General features: G+C 41.0%; 1 protein-coding gene across 9 annotated transcripts in view; it reads right to left on the minus strand.

Moving 5' to 3' along the window:
* ZC3H12C (zinc finger CCCH-type containing 12C) overlaps positions 1-26,428 on the minus strand; it is a 47,348-nt gene that overhangs the window by 4,852 nt on the left and 16,068 nt on the right. For 8 of the 9 annotated variants that reach the window (XM_083499318.1, XM_083499313.1, XM_083499315.1 and 5 more), the window contains 4 exons: positions 12,746-13,509; positions 3,070-3,209; positions 1,725-1,959; positions 76-182 (listed from right to left, as the gene is read on the minus strand). In XM_083499318.1, the coding sequence (XP_083355444.1) occupies positions 76-182; positions 1,725-1,959; positions 3,070-3,209; positions 12,746-13,437 (1,174 nt within the window). In that variant the 5' untranslated portion in view covers positions 13,438-13,509. Of the gene's footprint in view, positions 1-75; positions 183-1,724; positions 1,960-3,069; positions 3,210-12,745; positions 13,510-18,687; positions 18,929-26,428 lie in introns of those variants that run through there. The other variant, XM_083499319.1, reaches the window with a different exon arrangement.

Here is a 26,428-nt window from a genome sequence, read left to right on the forward strand (position 1 = left end):
TTACACAGACCCAAACAAGCAATCGGGCCTTGTTTCTTAGAATATAATTAGTGTTTAGTAAGGAAAAAAAGTTACCATATGGACATGGTTGCTTCTTATGTTCTGGTACAATAGGTTTCTTCCTCAGAAAATTATCCAGGCTTGGGCCATGGCGGCCAAGGGGGTCATCAGGAGGCATAAATCTATCAAGATATATACATATTTAATAATTAAATGAACAAGGCATTCAGTAACCCACATTCTCGGTCTTAACATCTGAAAAGAATACCACTTTCTATTTCTAAATAGGATATTAAGTATTCCCAGATTATTTCAGATGCATTCCATATATTGTTCTGGAAAACAAAACAGCCTTGTAAACTAAAGCTGCAATCCTAACTCAATTTACCCGGGAGTAAGCCACACTGAACTCAATAGGACTTATTTCTGGGTAGACATGATTAAGACTATGTTTTAAGACTGAAACTCTAGCCTCACTCAATTAATTCACAAAGCCAGGCTACTCTAGCTGCTAACGTCATAGCATTACATATTTCCCCCTTAAACTCAGCTCCAGCTTGTGGATCTCTACGCAGAAGACTTTTCAAACCAAATGTCAAGGTTAGCAGTTTACTTAAAAAAACCTAACCAGTCAGCACTATTTAGAAATCTTTAAAACAGAGGAAGCAGTACTTGAGTCGAATGTCATAGCAACCTACATTCATGAAGCCTCAGAAGGAGAAAAGGTCTCATCAGTTCGAGAAATTGTTTTCCAAGACAGCCTTTGCTAACTTGGTGCAGTCCACATTTTTTGGTCTGGAGGGCGAGGCTGGCAAAGGGTGTTCTAAGACATTGATCCTATCTTTGTTTTTAGAAGCAGCCATGAACATAGAGTCATAAAACTAACATTTACACTGTAGACCCATTGAAATTAATGGACCTAGTGTAGTTACGTTCATTAATTTCAACGGGTCTGTTCTGAGCAGGTAATCGTTGAATAAAAGTAAAGGGTAAAGGGACGTCTGACCATTAGGTCCAGTCGTGGCAGACTCTGGGGTTGCGGCACTCATCTCGCTTTACTGGCCGAGGGAGCCGGTGTACAGCTTCCGGGTCATGTGGCCAGCATGACTAAGCCGCTTCTGGTGAACCAGAGCAGCGCACGGAAACGCTGTTTACCTTCCGGCTGGAGCGGTACCTATTTATCTACTTGCACTTTGACGTGCTTTCAAACTGCTAGGTTGGCAGGAGCAGGGACCGAGCAACAAGAGCTCACCCTGTCACGGGGATTCGAACCGCTGACCTTCTGATCGGCAAGTCCTAGGCTCTGTGGTTGAACCCACAGTGCCACCCGTGTCCCTTGTTGAATACATGAATGCAACTATTTGCCAGGGGGAAAAGGGCTGCTTTGGTTCATGTACCAAAAGACCACTTGCTCATACCACAGTAAAGAAGTGATTTGGCTTGGAATAGGTGAAGAAAGATTAGAGCTGCAACTCTATATGTAGCTACAGGAATTTTCAGTGGGACAGGGATCTCATCAATGCTCTGCATGAAAGAAGAGCAGGCTGCATTTTTATTATTGCAAAAAGCTGACCACCACCAAAGCACAAGATCCATTAAGCTTATTGCATGTGCAGAAATGTTACCAGGTGTGCATGTATGCCTATAAAACCCAGTATATGCTCCAAGTCCTGAGGCCAATTATTTCCCAGCAAGATTTTTTAAATAAAAAAACCACAACTTACTTGTCATTTACAAATGAATACATCAGCAGCCGTTCATCAATGAACTTCTTCCATTCTGGCTTTTCATTTGCAAGATCCCTGTAGTTATCGTTTGACACAATTATGCCATCCGACTCAAAGGCCAACTTCACTATGAACCGGTCGTCATAGCACACCACCCTTCTCCCCTGAACACGGCGGGATGGGGTGAACACCAAAATTTTCTCTTTCTCTAATTTACGCAGGATTTCTTGGTCTAGTTATAGTAAAGGGGGGAAAGCAGAGCACTGAGGTCAATGCTTTATTCGGCCTACAACTGAGCTCTGTTACAAGAGAGCAGATGTTCAGAGAAGAATGACTTAACAAAAGCACTTCTGAGTCTGCTGGAAGAAGATGACTAATATTCAGCAACACATTAAAAATATATAAACATAAATTACATTTGCCAGGATCTACAGTCCTGCTTACACTTAGGAGCAAGGAATACTGAAGTTAATTCTAGTAACACATATTAAACAGGGGTTCTTGATTTCAAAGATACTTAACAGAAGAACAGAAAAAAGTTTCCCATTTAAAATATAATTAAGCACAAGCTATGTTTTTAAACCAAATGTCTATCAAAATCAGGATTTCAGCATCTTCCCTCTCCCAATGATACAATCTTCCCAGAAAAATGCATGCTAAAGAAGCTTTGCTCACCTTGTGTATACTGAGTGTTAAAGGGAGGAGTCTAAAATTTATTGGCATTATGTGCATACCCTTTTCCAAGGATTTATGATTCATAATCATGATTTAATGAAACTCAAATACAAGAAACAGAATAGAATCCTAGGACTAGAATATAAGGCTTTTCATTCAAACTTTGGAAGCAAACTGAAAATAAGATGGCCCAACTCTGAAAAATGTTCAAAAGGACTTGGACAAGGTTTCAGTGCCAGGGCCTTACATAATTAACAAGCAGCTTTTGAGAGGCTCTACAACCCTGCACAGACTCATTCATATGAATTTTTCTCTGTACAAGCAATATGTTACAACCATAAGGAGAATGAATTATTGGCCACTTTACATGTTTATTTATTAGTCTCGCAGTACTTTAGCGGGGAGGCAAATCGCAGGATCAGGAGTAAGGTAGTGATATTATTTCATATGGTGTCTGGATTATAACTCACAGCTCTATGGCAAAATGTATGAGGCCAGCCTGATGCGTACCATGCAAAATTCTGTGCACTCTGGAGTCCCACAGCGTTGCACTCAACTTTTACTCAGAGCAGACTCACTGAAATTAATGGATAGTCTACTCTGAGTAAAAGTTGGTTGACCAGCAACCCTTTTCAAATCCAGCTGTTGAAGGCAGAGCAACGTATACCTGTGATGAGAGCATCCGGTCGGGACTGTTCCTTCCTCCATGCTGGCACAAACACCGTGACATCTTTGTGGCCTCTTTCCAAAAACCAGTCCACCGCCAGTTTGATCCCCCGACAAGAGAATACTTCTTTGTTTCCATGGCTGAAATAAACATCCCCAAAATCACTGTCCTCCTGTATTACAACCTTCACTTTTTTCCATATGAATATGAATGGAATATACCAAATACATTGGATTATTATGTTTGTTTTATTAATTTACGAATTGCCTTTTGCTTAAGTCCCAAGGGGATTTGCAATCATACAATAACACCAGCTAAAAATAGGTTTAAGAACTGTATAAATAACCACCCAAGGCATAGAACGTCCAGATGGAAAAGCCTGATGAAACAAAAATGTTTCCAGTTGCTTCTGGAAACTATAAACAGTGGCTGCATTTTGTATCTGTTGGAAGAAAGCAGGGGCAGCCACAATGCAGTTCCTGCTCCAAGATGCTGTGGAGGACTCTCCTGCCAAAAGCAGTGACCTCTTGGATACTTAAAGGATAAGGTGGGTCTCTCAAGTAACCCAGCCACAAGCTGTATCGAACCTGTACAAGGCAGCTGAATGGCTTGTAAACAATAAGTACTGTACATACTGCACAGCCAATAATATTAACCCGTAACAACTGGCCTTTTCATTTCAAAGTACCTGGAAAATGTGTCTCCCCAAAAAGCAGCTCAATTATCTAATAAAGACTATGCTGATTACACAACAGATACTAAAGCTCTGAATGTCAGCGTATGCAGAGCCCAAGTCACCTTGACTAGCCACAGATATCTGAAAATGGGACACATTTACCTCTCATGTTAAACCAGAAACATGAAGCCTATTTCACACCAGCTGGTAACAACTCAGAAAGAGAGCAAACCAAGCCACACGCGCGCGACAGTGCACATGAGTTTGGGAGTTCCTCTCACACACAGCTGCACCAACTTGGAATTAAAACAGAAAGCAGGGAGTCCGGCGGCGGTCAGGAACATACATATGCTTGCAGAACAAACTATATTTATTAGAATCCAAATTTTTTTATTTTGATCTTATGTCCTCAATATTCAAATCTGAAAAGATGACTTCTGAGTGTTGCACAAAGTTACATTTACCTCACGGTACAGCCATAGCTTTTGTGAACTGCAGCCAAGACCTGCAATTACCAAGGTGACGTGGTCGGTGGCAACTCTCACAGAAAGGGCAGAAATGCTGTGTAGCTGCAAACTCCTGCAACAGTTTTATCAGGATATTCCTCTATGATCACATATTTCAATATGGCTAAAATCTGGTTTGGATACTTCCAAGCGACTATGCAAGTTTGTCCTAATAAAACCTGGGGTACAGCTATATTAGAGCCATTTATAAGTGGGTTATGGGTTGCCCGGTTGAAAACTTGGGAGAATACTCTGCCCTTGGGGGGAAAAAAATGTCTTGCTAGTACGAAAGAGAGCCAGGGCAGTGTAGTGGTTAGAGTGTTGGACTAGGACCTGCCAAACCAGGGTTTGAATCCTCACTTGGCCACCAAGTTCACAGGGTGACCTTGGGCCAGTCGCTGCCTCTCAGCCTAACCTTCCTCATAGGGCTGATGCAAGGATAAAAACAGGGAGGAGAACAACGTGTATCACCTTGAGCTCCTTGGGGGAAAGATGGGGTAGAAATGTGATTAATAGTAAATAAATGAATACTAACATCTTGGTGGTCTTTTTTCCAGAGCCAGCTCATTGGCAGTTCATATCCCAACAGGATAATTCCTCATTTCCAGGGACGAAATATTTACAAGAGTCTTTCCGTGACCCGGCTGCCATCTTTCTTTCACCCCCCTCAAGGAAGAGTGTGGCTTTCCCCTCAGCACCAGAAGTCAAGGAGCAGGCCGTAACAAGTTAAGAGAAAGGGCTGCAGCTCACTGGTACAGAACACACATTGAATGAGGAAAGGCCCAGGTCCAGTGGCTTCCGACAGGGCTTGGAGACTGAAATATACTTGGAGTCGAGAGTTCTGAATCCTATTGTTCTAGGACCAATCAGACTGCTGCATTTTGGATCCTGTTCAACTCAGTACATAACAGAGTCTCTTGTCTGAAATCTTGCAGGACCATTGCCAGCCAATATTGAGCTAGATGCAGAAATAGTCCCTGTGTTACCACAAAAATAGTAAAGGTGGCATTTTCAAGAGTTGCTTATATGTCTTTGGACAGCTCAAAGAGCAAATAATGGAATATATACTACCTGTGCATGTTTCTGAGAGAAGACTCGCATAGCTCAGAAGAGCTCCTCTTTGAAGCAGGTGTGCACTTCACAACTCCAATATTTCATATACTTCTTCAGAAACAGCCATGCTTACCAGAAGCACACTTCTATCCTTGGAAAGTGAATGTGAAGAGCATCCTTGCAAACAGCGGTTCTTACGGATTTGGGCGTTTTGGAAAAAATAGCAGGATGTAATACACAGAATTCCTTGTTAAGACAACATTCAGCCAGTATATGGAAGACAATCTTACTCGGCTACAAGTGATTGCCGTAGAAGAAGAAGAAGAAGAAGAAGAAGAAGAAGAAGAAGAAGAAGAAGAAGACGAAGAAGACGAAGAAGAAGAAGGTGGCATAAGCGCTCTGTTCCCTTACAAAGTATTTACTCAGGCTTCAGTTAATTTCTTCTTTCTAGTTTAATGACACATCAGTTTAAATGATCTCTCTTTCACATTGTCAAATCTTAGTGCTTCTTAATCCAGGAACACCCTGTTGAATTTCATATTGGTATTTTCTGACTAGCACTTTCTCCTTAATGCATAACTGTTGAAGTCACTTTCCAGTCCACACATACAAATTCTGAAATCGGGAAGAGCGGAAGGACTGAGTTCCTTGATGTGGGGGCCACACATCATTAGAAAAAGTCAGAAGTATATAAAAAGTTATTTATCAAGACAACACCAACAATACATTCCCAAAAGCAACCATGCTTTAAGTTTGGAAACATCTTTAGTGTATACAGAACAGGGATGTTGTTTTACTCCCTTTGTAAGTTTATTCCTTTCAACCGACATATCAGGAAAGAGAACTCAGCAAGCCAATTGCTAATAACTGCTAGCAGGATATCTCAAATGTTATTCATGCTACCCTGGCTCTTCAAAAGGAAACTTCCCATTAAAATTATGGGATCAGAAAAAAGCTGGGATGTGTGCTAACTTTAAAGCACCCATCCAAAGTAGTTAGAAAGGTACAGCTTAAAATCCTAAAAGATCTGTTCTGAAATGCAGTCTATGATCATCCCAATATGTGCTAATATATGTCTACTTTATATTGACCATAAAGTTCTCATTTGGGAGGAGTTCAAGCAATATCAACTATGCAGGACTTCGGCAAACTCCAAAGAATAAGGGACCAAGCTGGCTTTTTTATCATTTGAAGGGGAAGTTTTATTTTCAAGGAATCATCAGATAGTTCTGTGCTAGAATTCATGAAGCAACTATATCATTTGCACCCCAGAGAAGCCTACCAATTACTCCATTCCCATTGGCAAACACCAATAATTTATTACAAAAAAAACTTTATTCAGATCCACTATTTTTTGGATTTTCACTTTGCTGTGCATTTTCTTTTGGGTTTTATAGTTGCTTCAGGTTTAAAGGTGCTGATTTGATTTATATGGTAATTATAAAGGGTGTTATTCCACTTTACTCAGGGTACACCCACTGAATTTAATGGACCTAACTTAGTCACGTTCATTAATTTCAATGGGTTTACTCTTGAGTAAAATTTAGTTGACTACCACCCGAATTAATTCTAAACCCTTCTTAAAAATGCTTCATTGTAACACCTATGGAACCAAAACCATTCCTTCAGAAAACATAGGGCATAACCCAAAACAAAGTCCACATACTTTGAAAGGAATGCACTATTCCTGTAAAGGCTGCATAGTGAGTTTTGGTCCTACGTTTCCTTTTTAAAACCCGCTACTTAGTTCTAGCTTTCATAAAGTACAAAACCTAATCTGATCGATACATTATTATGACTGTAAAACAGTGGTTGTCTAAGGACATGGGGAGCCACACCGGTGTGGCAGGAAGATTCATGGACAACCAAAGAAACGTTTGAACATTTCAGTGTAGTAAAGGTAAAGGGACCCCTGACCATTAGGTCCAGTCGTGGCCGACTCTGGGGTTGCGGTGCTCATCTCGCTTTATTGGCCGAGGGAGCTGGCGTACAGCTTCCGGGTCATGTGGCCAGCATGACTAAGCCGCTTCTGGCAAACCAGAGCAGTGCACGGAAACTCCATTTACCTTCCCGCCAGAGCAGTACAGTGGTGCCTCGCAAGACGAAATTAATTCGTTCTGCGAGTTTTTTCGTCTAGCGAATTTTTCGTCTTGCGAAGCACGGTGTCAGAAAAGTTTTGGAAAAGCTTCAAAAATCGCCAAAAACCTCAAAAAAGGCTACCACACCGCGTTCTATGAGTTGCTCCTCGAAGTCAAGTTGCAACTGTATTAAGGGTGTTAAGAAAAAGGAAACAAACTTGCAAAAAACGCAAGACGTTTTCGTCTTGTGAAGCAAGCCCATAGGGAAATTCGTCTTGCGAAGCAGCTCAAAAACCGCAAAACCCTTTCGTCTAGCGAGTTTTTCGTCTTGCGAGGCATTCGTCTTGCGGGGCACCACTGTACCTATTTATCTACTTGCACTTTGATCTGCTTTCGAACTGCTAGGTTGGCAGGAGCAGGGACCAAGCAATGGGAGCTCACCCCGTCACGGGGAGTCGAACCACCGACCTTCTGATCGGCAAGTCCTAGGCTCCGTGGTTTAACCCACAGCGCCACCCGCGTCCCTATTTCAGTGTAGTACTGTATTACCATGTATTACCAACATGGTGTTTTTTTATTTGCAGACTTTTCAAAATGAGAGCAAAAGCATCAAGCGATATTGAGGACAATCCTAGCTGTGATCCAGAATCGTCTTTCAACAGAGTGCTGGGGAATATCTTGACTATTCTTCTACAGTTCTCCATGCCATGTTGTTGTGAACAAGGATTTTCAACTCTTGACAAATATGAAAGATCAGAAAAGAGAAAGGCTCCTTTGTGTTGATGAGGTGAATTTGTTTGTTTCAAATTAGGCCTAATATAAATGAGATTACCTGGCAAAAGCAAGCTCACGCCTCTCATTTGAGTTTGTGTGCATACTTAAGGGACACAAGAGGCTTGTTTATAATTTTATTTTTGGAATGAATATTGTAGCTGCATTGTTTTATACTTTCTAGATCACATTATAAAGCAGTTGCGTTCTATGTTACCAATCAAGCACTGCAAGGAATTGTTTCTTTTTTGTTTTCCAGTGTATTTCTTATCAATAAGAAATTTGGTGTGGGGCGAGCATATTGTTATTCTGAAAGCACGGCTCGGAGGGAGAAGTTTGAGAATCACTGCTGAAAAGCCTTGCTGGCTTAGAGCTGGAACTGAAGTCAAGGCTCTTGCAAAAATCACATCAGTGATGAGTCACCCTCGTTCTTTGTATCCAGCAAAATGCACAATTACTTTGAATTCATGCAATTAAGTGTCAGTCATCTGCAGCTGTAAAGAGAAAGTATACCTGGACGGCGAGCAGCTTAGCTCTGAAATATATTGCCACTGATTTTATAACTGTGTTTCCCCCATGACTTGTACCTATGAGATGTTATGGCAAAGTCACGATTATTTGGGCGGGGGGCAGGGAGTTAGTCTTTTGGCAGCAATGGGAACAAAAGGCCCTTCTTTGTACCCTGAGCTAGGAAAACAAATGTCATGGGGATGTAAAAGTCGATTACTTTAGCCACCAGCAGCTTCTTGGAAATGGGAACATGTCACTTGACATAATTGGATGTACTTTTAAAAACAAGCTTAGCGTGGTTCAGTACTCCGAAGGCAGCTATAAGGTCAGCTCAACGAAAGCCTGATTCCATTAAAGGCAGTGGGGAGTCTGCAATTACCTTCACTAGGATCTTAAGATCAGTTCTTTATCCTTACTACAGGGCTTACTAAAAAAATAATTTGGTTGTATCAGCTTCAGCATTCCGGCTAAATGTCAACTATATAATTACATTCAATTCACATAAAATTGTCCTTTTAGCAGATAAAAGATATTGGGTTATATTCGGGAGTGGTTCTGCATGTTGGAGTACCCAATTTATGCCAATTCTCCTCAACTAGTTAAGCCCTCCTCCCAAGGCTGTTTCGGGGGTGGGGGTAGAATGCCAAACAGCTTTTCCCAATATGCTGCCCTCAGATGTTTTAGCTTACAGCTTACATCAGTCTTGGCTCCAGTATGGCTGATCATCAGATAAGGGACATTGTAATCCAGGCATCTGAAAAGGACCAAGTTGGAAAAGGATACTCCAGAACATAGCAGGAGGGTCACAGTGGAGAGTTACAGCAGGTAGGTGGGAGCGGTGAAAACTGGGTGCCCCAGCTTGCCAAAGCACTTTCCATCTGGACAAATCCACCAGTGGATGCCAACCAATATTTCATTAGTGGTTCTTTGAGTCGTTCCAATAAAATAAGAGGCAGGCTAGATCAATTTGATGGTGGTGGGGGAGTGAAGTTTTCTAGTTATATATAGTACGTAGCTTTTCAGAAAGAGTGTCAATTAACATTCTGCTTCATCTACCAGATCCTGGAATTCCTTAGGGAACTGTGCATAGTCAAGGTTGCCATGCTACAGGGTGAAGAAACCTGAATTAAGCACCACAGGTGCTGGGGGGGACGGCATATATGAAACCAGGAGTTGGTGTCTGAACATTTGGATTCTAAAACACAATACGCTTCTGCATAATGTCTATATCTACCAGTGTATTATGGGACAAAATTACTATGAGAAGAGCTGTAGGCCAATATACCTGCTTGGGAAGGGTAGATGGAGATAAATCTCCAAGTTTCCTAAGCTGTCCTCCTTTCCTAACCTCTTGATGTTCCTTCAGTGTGAGACTTGCAGCTGCTGACCTGACCTCACTGCCTCTTTTCCTTCATGCCTCCCTCAAGACAGAAGACACTCTCAAATCTCTCTTCATCTGAGCTGCAAGAGCAAGCATAGCTCAAGCCATCTCCACCTTAGTTACAAGGAACTGGGGATGTTTCCTATCAACCACATATTTGCCAGAAATAAATGTAGCTTTCCCATTTTATCTAGTCAGAATCTCAGTTTGATTGTCAAGCATGCTCTTCCTGCAGGAAGTCTGCACCAAACTCATCTCTGCTGAGCTTTTAAACGCCAAATAAAATCCAAGAAGAATATGGAAACAGTCACAAGCGATTAGTTCAGTACAGTCTAATATAATACTTTGAATACATTATATGTCATAAAAACAGACTGGGGACACTTTTGTGATGTATAAATTGGATCCGCTATATTCATCTATCATCCTATCATCGTATTTCCTGACATTTCACATTCTGTTTTGCACATCCCAATAGTGGTATAAGGAGCTTTGTTGAGCCAACATGGTTAGCTCAATATTTATACGTGCGCACGTACATTTTCCTTTCTGTATTCGCCCTTGCAGTACTGTTAAAAAGGTAAACGGAGCCCTGACCATTAGGTCCAGTCGTGGCCGACTCGGGGATTGCGGTGCTCATCTCACTTTATTGGCCGAGGGAGCCGGCGTCCAGCTTCCAGGTCATGTGGCCAGCATGACTAAGCCGCTTCTGGCGAACCAGAGCAGTGCACGGAAACGCCATTTACCTTCCTGCCAGAGTGGTACCTATTTATCTACTTGCACTTTGACGTGCTTCCGAACTGCTAGGTTGGCAGGAGCAGGGACCGAGCAACGGGAGCTCACCCCATCGTGGGGATTCGAACCGCGACCTTCTGATCGGCAAGTCCTAGGCTCTGTGGTTTAACCCACAGTGCCACCTGCGTCCCTACTGAATATCTGCCATTACTTTGGATAATCTTGTGCATGCAAAGAATCTTAGTTCGGTTTTCATTCTATTAAATTTCTGCTCCCCCTGTTAAAATACAGAAAACCCCACACGGAACGTGAGACAAGTCTGCTGGCCCATCTTTCTCAGCACCCTGTTCTCAGAGGGGCCAACCAGCTGCCTGTGGGAAGTCTGCAAAGCTGGACATGAGTGAAAGGGCCCTACACCCAACTGCAATTTCCAAACTTGTATTAAGAGACATATTGCCTCAGACGGTGGAGGCAGAACATAGCCATTGTGGCTAGTAAATGTTGATAGTGGATAGCACTGCCCTCTTTGAATTTGCCTACTCCTCTTTTAAAGCATTTGAGTTGAGAGCAAGTTCATAGCTTAAGGTGCACTGTGTACAGAAGTACACAATTTTATCTGCCTTAAGTTGTCCAACAGTCAGCTTCATTGAATGCCCAAGAGTTCTAATGTTGAAACCAAGGGAATCTCTTCCTCAGTTCTGAATACACTTTTGCATGGAAAGGCAAAGAAAGCTCTCATGTACGGCTTTCCAACACAAGGGGGATTCAAAATAACCATCTCCAAGAGAATGCCTACTCTCTATAGTGAAATATAGCTTTCCTTATGCTTTCTCAAGCGGAATATATCTCCAGCCATTAACCATTCAGGCATTTTTCACAGTGCAACTCTATACATGTCCACCCAGAAGTAAGTTGCGCTGAATTAAATGGGGCCTGCTCCCAGGTAAGTGAGAAAATGATTGCAGTCTAAGTCTCGTGAATGTTTTAGAAGCCCTTGGTAGTTTAGGAGGTAGGTTTCCCCCCCTAATTGTGTATAGGATTGAGTTTTATTGCTACTTTTGTGTTTTTGGACTAATCTTGTGTGATAACAGTAATAAAATTTTTATTTTTTCCTTCTACAGAACGTGTGTATGGTCTAAATGTTTGAGGTTGTCTCCTGTGCACTGCTAATAGTATGCTTTACACCAAGCTTTTGTTTGCTACTGTGACACTGAAGTTGATGAAGGACTCCATAACCTCCCATATTTTTCAGCAAGTTTTATCGTTGGAATTTTAAACTCTTTTTAACAGGTTGTAGCTCAAGTTCATGAAGTAATGGTGCATATTGCGATTTAGAAATGTAAATGTTTGCTTACTATTCTGTTTGTTTCTTACTTGATGGGGGAACTATTTTGAGTAGATTATACTCTACCTATAGATAAAAGTAAAAAAGGCAAAGTACCCCTGGACGGTTAAGTTCAATCAAAGGCGACTATGGGGTGTGGTGCTCATCTCGCTTTCAGGCTGAGGGAGCCGGTATTTGTCCACAGACAGCTTTCTGGGTCATGTGGCGAGCATGATTCAACCGCTTCTGGTGCAATGGAACACCATGATGGAAGCCAGAGCGCATGGAAACATCATTTACCTTCCCGCCACAGTGGTACCTATTTATCTACTTGCACTAGTGTGCCTTCAAACTGCTAGGCTGGCAGTCTACCTATATGCAGGGGTAGCCAAAGCAGTGCAGATGTTGGAATCAGAGCTGGAAGAAGGGATCCGCGTTTGTCAGAGCACCAACTCCCATCAATCCCGGTTAGCATGGCTGATCGTCTGGGATGAGGGGAACTGTAATCCAACACCATTTGGAAAGCACCACATTGATTATCCCTGATCATGTAACGTCACGAGTAACAGAAGGGCAGTAATATGCTCACCTGTTACAACTCAAACCCCAAAAGACAACGGCTATCATTCCACTGTAACATACCTCATTGCCACATTGCTGCCATCAATAACTATAGGTCTGAGGTTATCACCATCCACTGGCACATCTTCCGGAAGCGGGGAGTCAGATCTCTGAGACTCAACAGAAGATGCTTCTCGCATTATGCTAGCGTTAATGTTACTTACACTCTGATCCGTCTCAGTTTTATTTCCAAGTTTGACAAGTTCTCCCAATATATCATTGATTAAAGCATCAGTACCAAGCTTATTCAGGACAAGTTGAACCTGTTCCTCAGAATAACCTAACTTAAGTGCAAACTCCAGTTTGGTTTGATACTCTTTCACCACGTCAGGAGGTTTCTTCAGTTCTTTAGACCCTATCTGAGCTTCCTCCAGCTTAAGGTCTTGCAAGATTTCATTGCGCTTTAATATATGCGGTTCTAAACAAGGAGACCTGCACAGTGGTCTGTGAGTCTTAGGTAAGAAGCATGATTCTGGTCCAATTATAGCTGGTCGTTCCAATTCATTATCGGAATTTGTGCTCTCCTCAGAATCACAACTGGAGCTTCCAGTTTCTTCAGAAGTCTCCTTGTTAGTATCCTCCTTCCTAGAGTTAACTTTATCCATGGCTGGTTTCTCTACCATTGACCAAGGTGCAATGGCACTTATTTGAGTCTCAGTGCTGTCCTCATAGAGGTGGCCTAGGTCATGCCTCAAGTGATCCTTCAAGCCCATGAAGCTGCTGCATGTACTTGACTCCACTTTGTTGGTTTTCCTGTATTCCGGGATATAAAGTATCCTGTATTCCTAAAGAAGAAATAATAATGTTAGAACTAGGTATTTTCTTTCCATTTGGAACTTGTCTTAAGATTTAGATTTTTGCGTTCCTAAAGGGAGATTCAAATCACTCTCTTTTAATCACCTCCTGGTGAGATCTATTTGGAACTCAGCTCTGTGAAAGGTCCAATACATACTTGTATCACAGGCAAATATTAAATTGTCAAGGTTCCAAAATGAGTTTGGCCAAACTAGTGCTGGCCTTTGACCCTTGTAAAGGTTTTCAAGCAGATGTCAAGGCCCCAAGTCAATAAAGCTCTTTTGTTTCAACAATGAGACAGCTCAATCATACTGTACTTTAAATCAAGAGGACTCAAAATCCTTACGACATATTACCAGTGAGACAGAATTTACTAAACATTTAGATTATTATAGTGCAGCATAAATGTCCAAATACATATTTATCGGCAAATATGAATTTTCAGTGCTTGTCTGAGTTATTATCAAGTCATATCAATTCCCGTCACACAGTTTTAACTGCCATTACAGGACTGCAAATATGTGACATTCAATGTTTACCACCATTCAGGTTAGGAACTCTGGCACACTATATCACTCTCATCTATAAATAAGCTGGGAGTCTACCTCACCCATTTTTTTCCTATTTAGCATTTTCTATAAACCTTCTGATATGGATGTGAATTATACCAATTTCCAGTGTCCGGCCAAGTTTCTTAGGAGCAAAACCCAGGATGTTCATCAATTGTCTGCTCTTAGTTTTTATGGAGTGTTGAAGTTATTTCGAGCATTCATGCTATATTAACTGACAAGATCTAGACTATGGTGCAGGAGAAAACAAGAGGCACAAGAGTAGAGCAGGCAAAAACTACAGGTGGAATATCAAGAATGCCAAGTGTTCACAAAATTCCAGAAGTCTGACGCCACAAAGCAAGGAAACAAGACATTTTACCTGTATTTTTTTTTTTAAAAAAAATTGGTTTGTTTGTTTTTAAGTAAGAATTCTAATACAAAAGCAGAACAATTACCACTGTCAGAAAAATACTGCCTTCCGCAGTAAGTCAAAATTTGATGATTTAAACACACCAGGAAGTCTAAACCTACAGCACTTCAAGCAGGGAATATTTGGGAATAAAGCTAAACCAGTGGTTAAGAAGGCTGCAATTCCAAGAGCTGCTGTGAAATCTTCATTTATTTTAGCAAGTAGTCAACAAACGGCTTCAACTCTGTACACAAGATGGAACAGGACTGCAGACATCAAGACACCGTGTGCCCATCCCACCTGATACAACGGGTGGGATGTTTGAATACACAAGCATCTATGCACACTGATTGCTTTAAAATGGACCCTATTTAAATGTATAATGCCATTTATGTGGCTGAACATTTAGATAAAAGAAATGCTTTAAAGACATCTGTCTCAATCCAGAAATGGCAATAAGTGCAAAGGAAGTTTGGACTTGGTGAATACTCTTCCAGATGAAGTCCCATGTGCTGTGTGGAGAAAATCCTTGTAACCAGAGCTATTGGATATGTGCAATATATATTATATATTAGTGTGCGTATATATATATATATATATATATATATATATATATATATATTAGTGTGAGTGAGTGAGAGAGCAAGGGCAACAGTACTTATTCCAGGAACTCCCTCTCTCCTCAACAGGTGACTAACACTTCCGTGCTTGATAGTACCTACCATCTGTTTGGCACAGGAAATCTTCACATACAACAGCCTGTGGATTGAGGCCAATAATAGAGAAGAAATATATTTTTATTATCATAACACAAAGTTAGGAAATTGCTGTCTAAAATGAGTTCCAAAGGATGACATATTTTTAAAGGTATAGCCCATCTTTTGAAAACTCAGGATGGGTAACAGTAATTTTTAAACCACCATACATTTCTGTCCCCAAAGGACTCACAATTTATGTAATTTAGAGGATTTTTTTTAAGGGGAGGGGATCCAAACAGTTATAATTAAAATATTGATTTGGTTAAAGTTAACAAGATGCACAATTTGTTCTCCTTTCAGAATTCATTTTTACCCCCAATATTTCTTTGTCCCCTCTCCTCTCAAAGTCATAGGTGCTTCTCACTAGCTTTTAAAAATTAGTTCTAAAAGCTGCATCATGATGGTTAATAAAGCAAAGTTTTCCATCCTAAATATACAGTTTCTCATTTAAAAAGACAAAAGCATTTTTACTGTCCAATCTGTTTTAATCTTACAAAAATAACTTTCCCCCCCATTTTCTTGGAATTCTTAATTTTGTTTAATGGATGCACAACTGCGGTAATACCTGTTAAGAGGATATCAATGTTAGTAAGCCCTAACAGGCTTGATTTTATAAAAATAACGATCTCCATGTTCATTCAGACAGTGCTGCAGTACAAATACATGGTGAATTCAGGAAGCCGAGTTGAACAACGTTGTGATTTACTAACTGCTGCAATTCACTCGTAGCCCCATCGCCACTAACAAATCACAACAGTATCCTAATGAAAGAATACAGTTCAAAACCCACACTTTGGCGGCCTTCATAAAACTACCACCAAAAAGTATCTTAAACAAGAAAAACCTATGGAAAGCTATGTTGCTTAGCAACCAGCCTTTCGTTGCTAGGATGCACTCCTTTAACAAGCCATCATGAATGCTAGCAGAGTGCAAGAATAATTTGGTATGAACAAAGCCTACAAAAAAAAGACGGGGACTTAAGTGCGTCTGGTATACCCTCGGAGAACAATGCAGCTGCCAAACCAATCTGGAAGCTCCGACATCATTGTTCCATAAACCCTGCAATCTGCTCTGACTGGAGGAAGTATATTTAATGGGCAACACTTTTAAGATTGGCTGGAAAAAAGTTTAGGTTGGCTCATGTATCGCAATAGTAATACACTGAGATAATGGCTCACCCGCCAAACCCATGCGCTGCAAAATGCTTCCTGGGCACTGAAAATAACATCACCTGGAAGCAACTACCATTGGTTTCCATTGCAACCCATTTAAGGTGTAAGCATTTTTCATCTGATCCAGAGTAAAGTCAGTTAAGAGATGCGGACCAGAAAAGGAAGCCTATTTTAGAAATAAACTTTCACTGGAATTTTCAGCATTCGGAAACTTTCTAAGACAATGTGAAATGGCTACTAAATGAGGAAAGAGCATGGCATTTACAAATTCAGCCATTGCATACAAGTCATATATCTCCACCCAGGCATTACAAAGAGGGCTTTTTATAATTAATGTGCAACTGTACGCTTAATATACCTCAAAGTCATACTAGTAACACATTTGACAACAGAACTTAAGGAAATGTAATGGACAACATGCTTGTACTCAGACACTTCAGAACATTTTTTGGGGGAGATAAAGTACTGATTAACAGCTAACAAACCAACACAAATAGAAAAGCATAGCATTTTATTCAGACATTAAGAACAGCCCCTTTTTGTGCAGCAGAAGCCTGCACATGTTTACTCAGAAGTATGCTCCACTGATTTCAATGGGATTTACTAGGAAGTGCTAAGTATTATAGCCTTAAGGTAGTTATCTATTGAGAGTCCACTGCAAATAAAACTTAATGATGCCATGGCTTCTATTTCCCAAACAGCAATCCTACTGGTACATCTCTATTCCACAGCTGTGTATTTTATCTCTTCCAAGAAATCTGCAGCTGTAACTTTACACAAGAAATTTGCAGCTGCACATCCATAAGATGTCAGTCTTTGGAAACAATTTCTGATGCATTCTGTGATATATATGTATGTATATTACCTCCAATGAAACCTTAAGTCACAAATGAATGCAGTGGGGTCAATTGCCCATATACTGAAAAGAGGGGGAGCACTTGTCCAGTCATGTCTTGAAAGTGGCCTTATTGGGATAAACTGAAATCCTGACTTGAATTCACAGGGATGTGCACTAAAATGATTACTTAAAATTTAAGCCCAGCTACCAGGTTTTATTTACATTTTTGCCTCTTGAGTCAAGAAAGGTAAGTGCTAATCAGTATGTTGGAAAGTAACAACATCAAGTAAGTTCATGGATATATGTGCCATAACTGCCTGGCTTGTCTATTGCTTTTCAGTAGTAAATGTTCCCACTAATCAACAACGCTAAGAATATTAGTATACTTTAAATGACATGTTTTGCTGGGGAAAGGAGGGATCGCTCAGGCTATGCATTATTAAAATAGCCAAGACATTGTAACAATGCAAATCAAAATAATAAATATGTAATAAATATCTGCTGCAGGACTTTATGTATTTAATTACCATTGTATTTCAGAGAGTGATGCAGACAACAGCCCTCACTCTAACAAAGGAAGGATGTCCCGTTGAACAGATTGGTTAATGCTCTAGGGCAACAGATGTCTACTGGAACTGCAGGAGACCAGCAACTGGTGGCCTGCCCATCTTCTGAAAACTTTCAATAGACTTATGCATATGTTCACACAATAGGGCATTTGGTAGAAATGCAAACTCTTTTTAACCCTTTCAGGTGTTCCCTACCAGAAAGATATCTCTCCCCCCCCCCCAAGAGGAACTCTGGCATTGGCTCAAAGATTAAAGTGTTAAAAGTGTTCTTCAGCCTAGTATCTGAGCCCAAAATATAAAACAGGCTGAACAGCAAATCAAAACCACCAGAAAAAAATCAACACACACACACACACACTATATATATATATGACACTTACACATACTCTACATCCTCCCTGCACCTTCATGAAGCTGGACTAAATTCTTTGACCATAAAATAATTTATGTTGTCACATGAAGGTTAATTTAATTTATCACAAAACCATCCTTTCAACACAGGTAACTGGTGTTCTTCCAGCTGCTCATTTTTACTAAGGATAACGTTTATCGAGTCAGCAAAATGCTACCAAAAAAATAATCAAATTCACTTCTAATGAATTTTTTTTTCTTGTCCATTAGCTATGTACAAGCTTCTGGTAATGTGTCACTCTTATTTCTCTTACATTTCTTCACTTGAATGAATGAGATTTAAAATAACACATTTTTTAAATGCCAATTTTTTTTGAAGGGGGGGATTGCAGCTTTTACAGCTCCCCCCCCCCAAAAAAAATCCCTTACACATATTATGCTTCTTTTATTTAGGAACATACTGATGGGTCAAAAGGAGTAAAAGCGTTTAATCCCTGGAAAGACAAGTCCAAATACTTACGTTAACTGGAAAGCACAGAGATATTGAGGCGGGCAATTTATTTATGTTTTTGCAGCAGGTCCAGAAGCAACTCCTTAACACGATTTCAGCTGCAAACTTCCAGGCAGGCAAGCAGAACAATGAATGGTTGACCAGATGGAATAGCAATGTCTTTGCTTAACCTATTACCGAGCAGAACAGCAACCAATCGGAGGCCAGGAAAGGCTGACAATTAGTTGGCCAGGCAGATGCAAGGAAAAGCCTCCCCACCCTGCGTCAGGTTTGTAGGTTTCTAAGAGAAGCAAGTTGATGTCATTCTCAGGGCCTGCCCCGGGCAGCATGTGTATTAAGGAGGGGTGTGCAGCAACAATAGGCCACACAAAAGAGACTAGCAGGCAGCTGCTGTACGAGAGCCAGAGTCATTAGGGAGCAGGCTGCCAACAAGAAACACCTGGCCTGGGCAGACTTCAGCTTTTCCTCATTGTTTCTAATTCGCGAAACAAAGAAAGGGAATTATTTTTTATATAGTAAAAGTTGCAAGGTTCGACTAGAAGAGCTCAAAACAAAAAACACAGCCCATGCCGATCATAAAGGACATTTCGCTTCTATTATTGGGGGCGGGGGAGGGGGGAGCGCAACAGTACCCAGAACAGCGGCACAATTATACCTGCATTCTTCTCCGGCTTAAAAAAGAAAAGAAAGTAAAAAAGTAAAAGTAAACTCAAACAGGCAGTGGGGAAAGCACTCAGAGTATTTATGTGCGGAATTAGTGTTCGATTTCCTGAAGCATTTGTTTCTGTGGTTTCTTGAAAAACCTACATAACTGCAACGCACAAGGGGCTAGGTGCATCTGAGTAGCAATGGAACCAGGAGCTGACAAACGTGAAAACCAAGCGCCACTTTTTGCAGTCTCTTATGTTGGGAAATTTCTAACAGCATGTGGAAATAAAGAAATATTCGAGGAGGGGGAGATAATACTACAGTGAGTTTGCTTAGTGGGCTTCATAACATTTAATGGGTTTTATCCAACAGTGTCTCCTCCAATTTGATCCAGTGGAGGTTTCAGACAGTGGAAGGAGGAAAGAGGCAATTTTTTGCTTATTCCCTCTTCCCCTCACTACCTCCCATGGGTCCCCAAACCTTATGGAAAAGATGGAGGGCTTGCACAGGGGGCTGCGAGGAGAAGTGGGAATATGCAAAAATTACCCCCGCCTTTGATGACAGAAGTACCGTTCGTAAATGGAAGGGCACCGTTGGTTAAAATCCTCTCTGCCTGTAAGAGAAATAACAGTCAAAATTCAACATGCTGTTTTGATGTGACCGTCTACTCGTTTTTGACATTCAGAACGTGTGAATGACAAGGGCAATGACAAGTACAGCAACTCCTTCAAGGGGAGTTTTGTTCTAAAGAACCTTGTAGTTTACCCTCCTGCATAGGATTTAAGAAGACACTATGCTACAGAGAGATGAATTCTGAAAATTGTAAATAACCTTTTGCTTATTCCTGCAGGCGTAGGAGATCAACAGAAAAATAATGATTGGTGCTTAACTGAAAGATAAAATGATATTTTTTTTACTGTGAGGTCCGGTTCATTAAAATCAGTTAAATGTTAAATCATAAAAAATTCAAAATAAAAATATGAATTATTGCATATACAATGCAATGTAATATATGCAACTCTTCCATTTCTTCACAGTTATAGATCTTAAACTTCAGAATCCATTCTATAGGCACTGCTGTATGTACTCTCTCTGGTAGTAGTGGTGGCAGTGAACAAATTCACAACTAACTAACCAACCAATATATTTTAAATGATCCAGGAAAAGAAAATCGCCCAGATCCTGAGACTGTCATTCACTATTTTGAGGTTTTCAATCAGGAGCAGGAGTCCCCCTCTCTAATTTTTGCCACTATGGATACAAAGAATAAGAGAATACTACCTCAAACCACAGCAGGAAGCCTGGTCGCCAGCACTGGATTAAGCTTCTTTGCAAACAGCAAATAAAGGCAGTGATCTGAAAAAGCTAATCAGTCCCTGCTGTGGTATTTAGACTACCTCAGTTACTGGTATTGGATAATGTTAAGCGTATTAAAAACATCTGTAGGTGAAATGAGGGATCCCAGTCTGTTTTACCTAGCTGCAAAAACTTTGTCCTAGCAGAATCACTGTTCTGGTGTAGCTGTTTCTAGTTGCTTTTCATAGGGCTGCGCACCTCTCCATGTGTGCAGCATGTGAACAACAGAACAGTTCAACAGTGCTCTTAGAAACTAAAGGAAATGTGTTTTGCACCTGAGAAAATGCAGCATACCCAGTTATTGGGAGGAATTCAATATCACGGTCTTTTGCTGGTTCCATTACTGCAAGCAATTCTGCTTCTTAGGGTATCACAGGGTTCTTTCCCGGGCTCAGTGTTGTTCAACATCTTTACAAAAGACTTGGATGCAGGAATTGAGGGGATGCTCATCAAATTTGCAGATGACACCAAACAGGGAGGGGTAGCCAATGCCACAGAAGACAGAATCAGGATTCAAGATATCCTTAAGAGATTGGGCCAAAACTAACAAAATTTATTTCAGTGGGTACAAATGTAAGGTTCTACACTAAGGAAGGAAGAACCAGATGCACAAATATAAGATGGGGGCCACCTGGATTGCCAATGGTACATGTGAAAAGGATCTAGGGGCCTTAGTAGACAACAAGCTTAACATGACTCAACAGTGTGGTGCAGCAGTAAAAGAAGCCAATGCTATTCTAGGCTGCATTCTATCTGCATTGTGTCCAGATAAAGGGAAGTAATAGTACCACTCTATTCTGCCTTGGTCAGACCACACCTTGAATACTGTGTCCAGTTCTGGGCACCACAATTTAAGAAGGATATTGACAAGCTGGAATGAGTGCAGAGGAGGCCAAGCCTTACGAGGAACAGATGAAGGAGCTGGGTACGTTTAGCCTGGAAAAGAGAAGACTGAGGAGAGAGATGATAGTCATCTTCCTAAACTGAAGGGCTGTCACACGGAGGATGAAGCAAACTTGTTTTCTCTTGGACTTGAACCAACGGATTCAAGTTACAAGAAATCAGATTCCGACTAAACATCAGGAAGAACTTTCTGACAGTAAGAGCCGTTCAACTGTGGAACAGTCTCCTTTGGGAGGTTGTGGAGTCTGCTTTCTTGGGAGTTTTTAAGCAGAGGTTGGATGGCCATCTGTCATGCATGATCTAGCTGAGATCCCTGTATTGCAGAGGGTTGGACTAGATGACTTCCAGGGTCCCTTCCAATTCTATGAATTTGAGGGAGCTGTGGGTACTTGGCGGGGGCGGCGTGGGGGAAGCCCTACTGTGCTAGCAGAAGCTCTTACACTGCCCTCTGCTAGTGCGCTGGGTCAGTTGAATCTGGGCCATTGTTATTCTTGTGCCTATATTTTGTGGTGTTTAAATTTTTGAAAACCACCCTGGGAATTATATTCAAGGGGAGCGAGGGAAGAAGTACCGTACTTAAAATAACATAAAATTGATGAACTGCTTACTTTGGAGTGATGGAAAGGCTGACAGACAAGCATAGTGGTTAGAATGTCAAACTAGGACCTGCGAGAGTGGGTTCAAATCCTTGCTGAGCTCTGAATCACACTGGTGACCTTGGGTCCGTCACCATCTTCCAGTCTAACCTACCTCACAGGGTTGAAGATAAAATGGGAAGGGGGGAGAACCATCTTGTGCTCCTTGAAGAAAAGGCTTGACAGAAATATAATGAATAAATCTTGTCAACTGCAAAGACATCTGGGAGTATACTTTAAAAAATAAAATAAAATTAGATTGCATTTTTATATATATACACTACCTCTGGGAGTATACTTAAAGACTCAATGAAATATATTTACACACATTCATCCCTGTTCCGGAGACTAGGCTAACAGTATTGTATAGATTGAATACAAAGTTAATCATGCACAGAAATCATTCCTTTTACTATTATTCCACACGTGTGCATATCTGATTCATTGCATCTTACAGACTGGGCTCTAGACCACTGCATCTTAATGTGACAATAAATATATGCATCTTTAAGATGCCACAGGACTCTTGTAAACAGCATTTTGCAGAGATTATGTACCTTTTACAAAAATAAAATAAAATATAGCTTTATTTATTTATGCTTGATTTAAGTTACTGGAAATGTTTGTCATGCAACTCTAATAACTACTGGAGTGGTGGTGGTTCTAAAAGCACTTCAGTTACAGGATTCCAAATGCTTCATTCTAAAACAATCTATCCCTGAATATCCATAGTTCACAAGATTATTCTAGTGATGAGCTCCCCTTGATTTACCTTCTAATCAGCATTACTTTACAAACAAACAAACAAACAAACAAACAAACAAACAAACAAACAAACAGCAACTCAGGGTCTGTTTAAGAGCTCTTTAAAAGCCCAGAGAGACAAAGGCCCAGGAGATTTCACCCTCTGCCTTCCTGCCCATCCTACCCCAAGCAAATTTACTTTATGAGAGGCAGAAATGAATGGATAGTAACAGTAGCTTTGCAGACCAATTTTCTGCCTAGAACAGTAAACTTCTAACTTTTCAGACCCAGAACCCACTCTTAACCCAAACATGAATTTGGAGACCCACCTTGGATCAAGACTGAAGACCAGTGACCTAACCCACTGTTGCCATACAGTGACTCTCATTAGTGTCTTTTGTGCCATAGGCTAATCAATTACCTTTTTAACTAAAGATGGTGGGGACTGAACCTGGGACCGTATGCCTGCGAAGTATGCACCCTACCGCTAAGCTATGGTCCCTCTCCAATTCCCTGAACACAAGGCTGCACTGGAAACTGTATTTCCCATTCAGCAATGGACATGCTTGATCCTGCTCTGGTGACTGCTGGCCTTGATGGTGAGGCTTATAAGATCTCAGTCATGCCTCCAATTGCTTGTTCCACTCCCTTTGTCAATTAACTAAATGGTTGGATGGTATAAGCCCATTACAAGATGAGCCCAAACTTCCAAACGGGATTTCAGTCCCAGCTCTTCAAGATCCCAGGAATTGCAAATTGAGGAAATCAGAAGGAAAGAAGCAGTTCATAGTTCAAAATTGTTATTGCCTTTGGGTATGTAATGCCATGCTGGATCAAATTCGGAACGTTTCAGCCAGTGGCTCATTTTGTGCAAAGCAATATAAAATATTGCAACTATAGGCTGGAGATTACAGATATGCATGCAGGCTCATGCACCCTGCCTTTCCCCTTCCTCCATGGTTCGTGATAACTATACTTTGCCGTGACATCTAAACTGTGCAAACTACACTGAAGGGCTAAATGAGGCTGCATCAAAAGCATGGTTTCAAGCCCAATTCAAACCATGATTGGGAGGAAATTCTGAAGCTAACACATACCGCTGTTTCGTTTTGAGTCAGGTGTTGCAGGAAACGAAGATTAACCCAAGCCATGGAAACAACAATGAACTTTCACACGAAAGGGGAGGAAGGAGAGAAAGCACATGCTTCATGATCTCCACAACATGGTTCTCCAATTGGGTACTGTAACATCTTAACTGAGCAGTATGTGGGTGGGTGATTTACAATCAGCACACTCGCGCATATGACGAAGTTAACAAACCATATTGCTACTATATTATTTAGATGTGTCTTGATAGCTTTCTCTGAGTCATTTCTAAATTCTTCCTAGAGAGATCCTGGACATTGGCCAACACACACACACACGCACATAAATGTTAGTGCAATTTTATTAAATCATGCTGTAAAAGCGTTCATGTTAAGAGTTTTAACTAGTATACTAGATTTCCTACTGGAAACATCAAGGACAACAAAGAAACCTAAGCAGGAAACAATGTGGGTCTCTTGTCACATTGGTGACAGGGTATAATGGCATTACCAGAAAGTACACAGAGCAGATGGAACAAAGAAAGCTCCAGTTCTGCACCAAAGCCTTCCGATCCAGCAAACTGAGCAGTCTAGCCATTATCCCACTGCTATATTTAAAACACAATGCTGAAATGCAAGAGGTTACTCCAGGTCATCGGGAAAAGTGGCCTGCAGAGTGGATATGCACACTTCTGCAAGGGACCAGAGATTTTCCTCTGTTTGTTTTTCCTGGGACAATCAGACAAAACAAAGAAACTGAAAAATATATACATCAGCTTGCATCTTCTGTCCTGAATTACATTGGGATGTGAGTATAAGAATAATAAAGATTTTAATACACCACCTAAGAATTTGATAACTCAGTCTAAGGTCCACTCAATCTAGCATTCATCTCTGAGAATGGCTACTAGTCAGATAACATAGGAGGCTATTAAGTCAGTGATCACCACTGGTTGTTTTTTGTCCCTAGAGATTCCATGCCTATGGTTGTGGGCCTCCATTTTTAGCTATCATAGTTACTAGCTATTTCATTCTCTAATCATGATACAGATTGTGTGTGTATGTTGGGGGATCCGACATGTATAAATACTGGCACTTGTCAGTCGTATCTGAGAAATGCATTTCCACCAAAGGAGCCATCAGGAACTATTTTTTCACATAGGCACACACATGGTAAAACATCTAAATGCCTGACACTGATAATACAGTTATAGGCAGCAAACTGTTTTGTAGGTATAGAAAATAGCTTACAATCCAGGTGGAAACTTTAGTCGCACATGACCCACATTCTACAAAGCTATCTGCCCCTTGATATCCCTCGCTCCCAAATCAAAGAATAGTTAGAAGACTGCTAAAAGGATGTGTATCCACAAGTCGTTTGAGTGACCACCACTCACACATGCACCCTCAGCCAGTGCCCCTTCCCTGCACACTTAGAGAATGTGGGAGTTGAGATATTTGCGCTATTTACTGCAGAGAACTTGGGTAAGAGGTGGACAGTTTCTCTGCACTTGAACACAGAAAGGAAAGGAGTGGTTTCTCTGTCTGTGGGCTGGGCTTTTGCAAAAGGTACAAGCAGTGCTTTGCTGCCTCCCTCCTGCAACAGCCTAGCATAAAGGCAGAGATCCCTCCCATCTCCTGAACTGCAGAGAACTCAGAATGGGCACAGTTCTTTTTATTATTACTGCAAGGGGAGGGGTAAGTGGACGCCAAAAATAATGGCAGGTTATGACGAGAAAATAAACAACTTGGGTTCCTACTTATAGGCTGCACCAGTTGATTGGCAATGTAGGAAGAAGATTGATACTATGACGTCAGCTTGTGACACTGCTGGTGCGGCAGCTGATGAACCCCAGTTTAAGTGATTCTTTGTTGCTGCAACAATTTTAGGATTGGATCAGTAAGTCTCAGCAAGTTCAGCAGGGCTAATCTGATTTATACACAAATATGGCAGCGTTAAATGGTTTCTAGATAATACCCTTATGTTTAACAGTGTGCTTTTAATTTATAGCGTGAGGAATTCAAATTGTATTCTCTGTTAAGAACATTGGGCAGCCAGTCGCCAAATGGACTTCCAGCAAATTCAAATTTCCATGCAAAACAGTCAAAAGCCTCGCCAGGTATTTAAACAAGCAAGTTTTGGCCTAGATTAAATTATTAGGCGCGCATGTTGTTGTTTTTTGACAAAGACTGAATCTTAAAGTTAACACAAGAGGGACATGCCAAATCAATTTACAATTTAAAAACCACAGAGAAAGACACAAACCTGCTCTCTAGAAGCAAAGAAGCAAGTGTCACTTGGTAGATTTCAATTATTTCAGTAAGTGGCACTGCAAACGCAGCACAAGCGACATTCACATCTAATCCAATATTATGCTT

The sequence above is a fragment of the Podarcis liolepis genome (assembly GCF_965112155.1).
Source record: "Podarcis liolepis genome assembly, chromosome: 4".
In the NCBI taxonomy this organism is placed as follows: domain Eukaryota; kingdom Metazoa; phylum Chordata; class Lepidosauria; order Squamata; family Lacertidae; genus Podarcis; species Podarcis liolepis.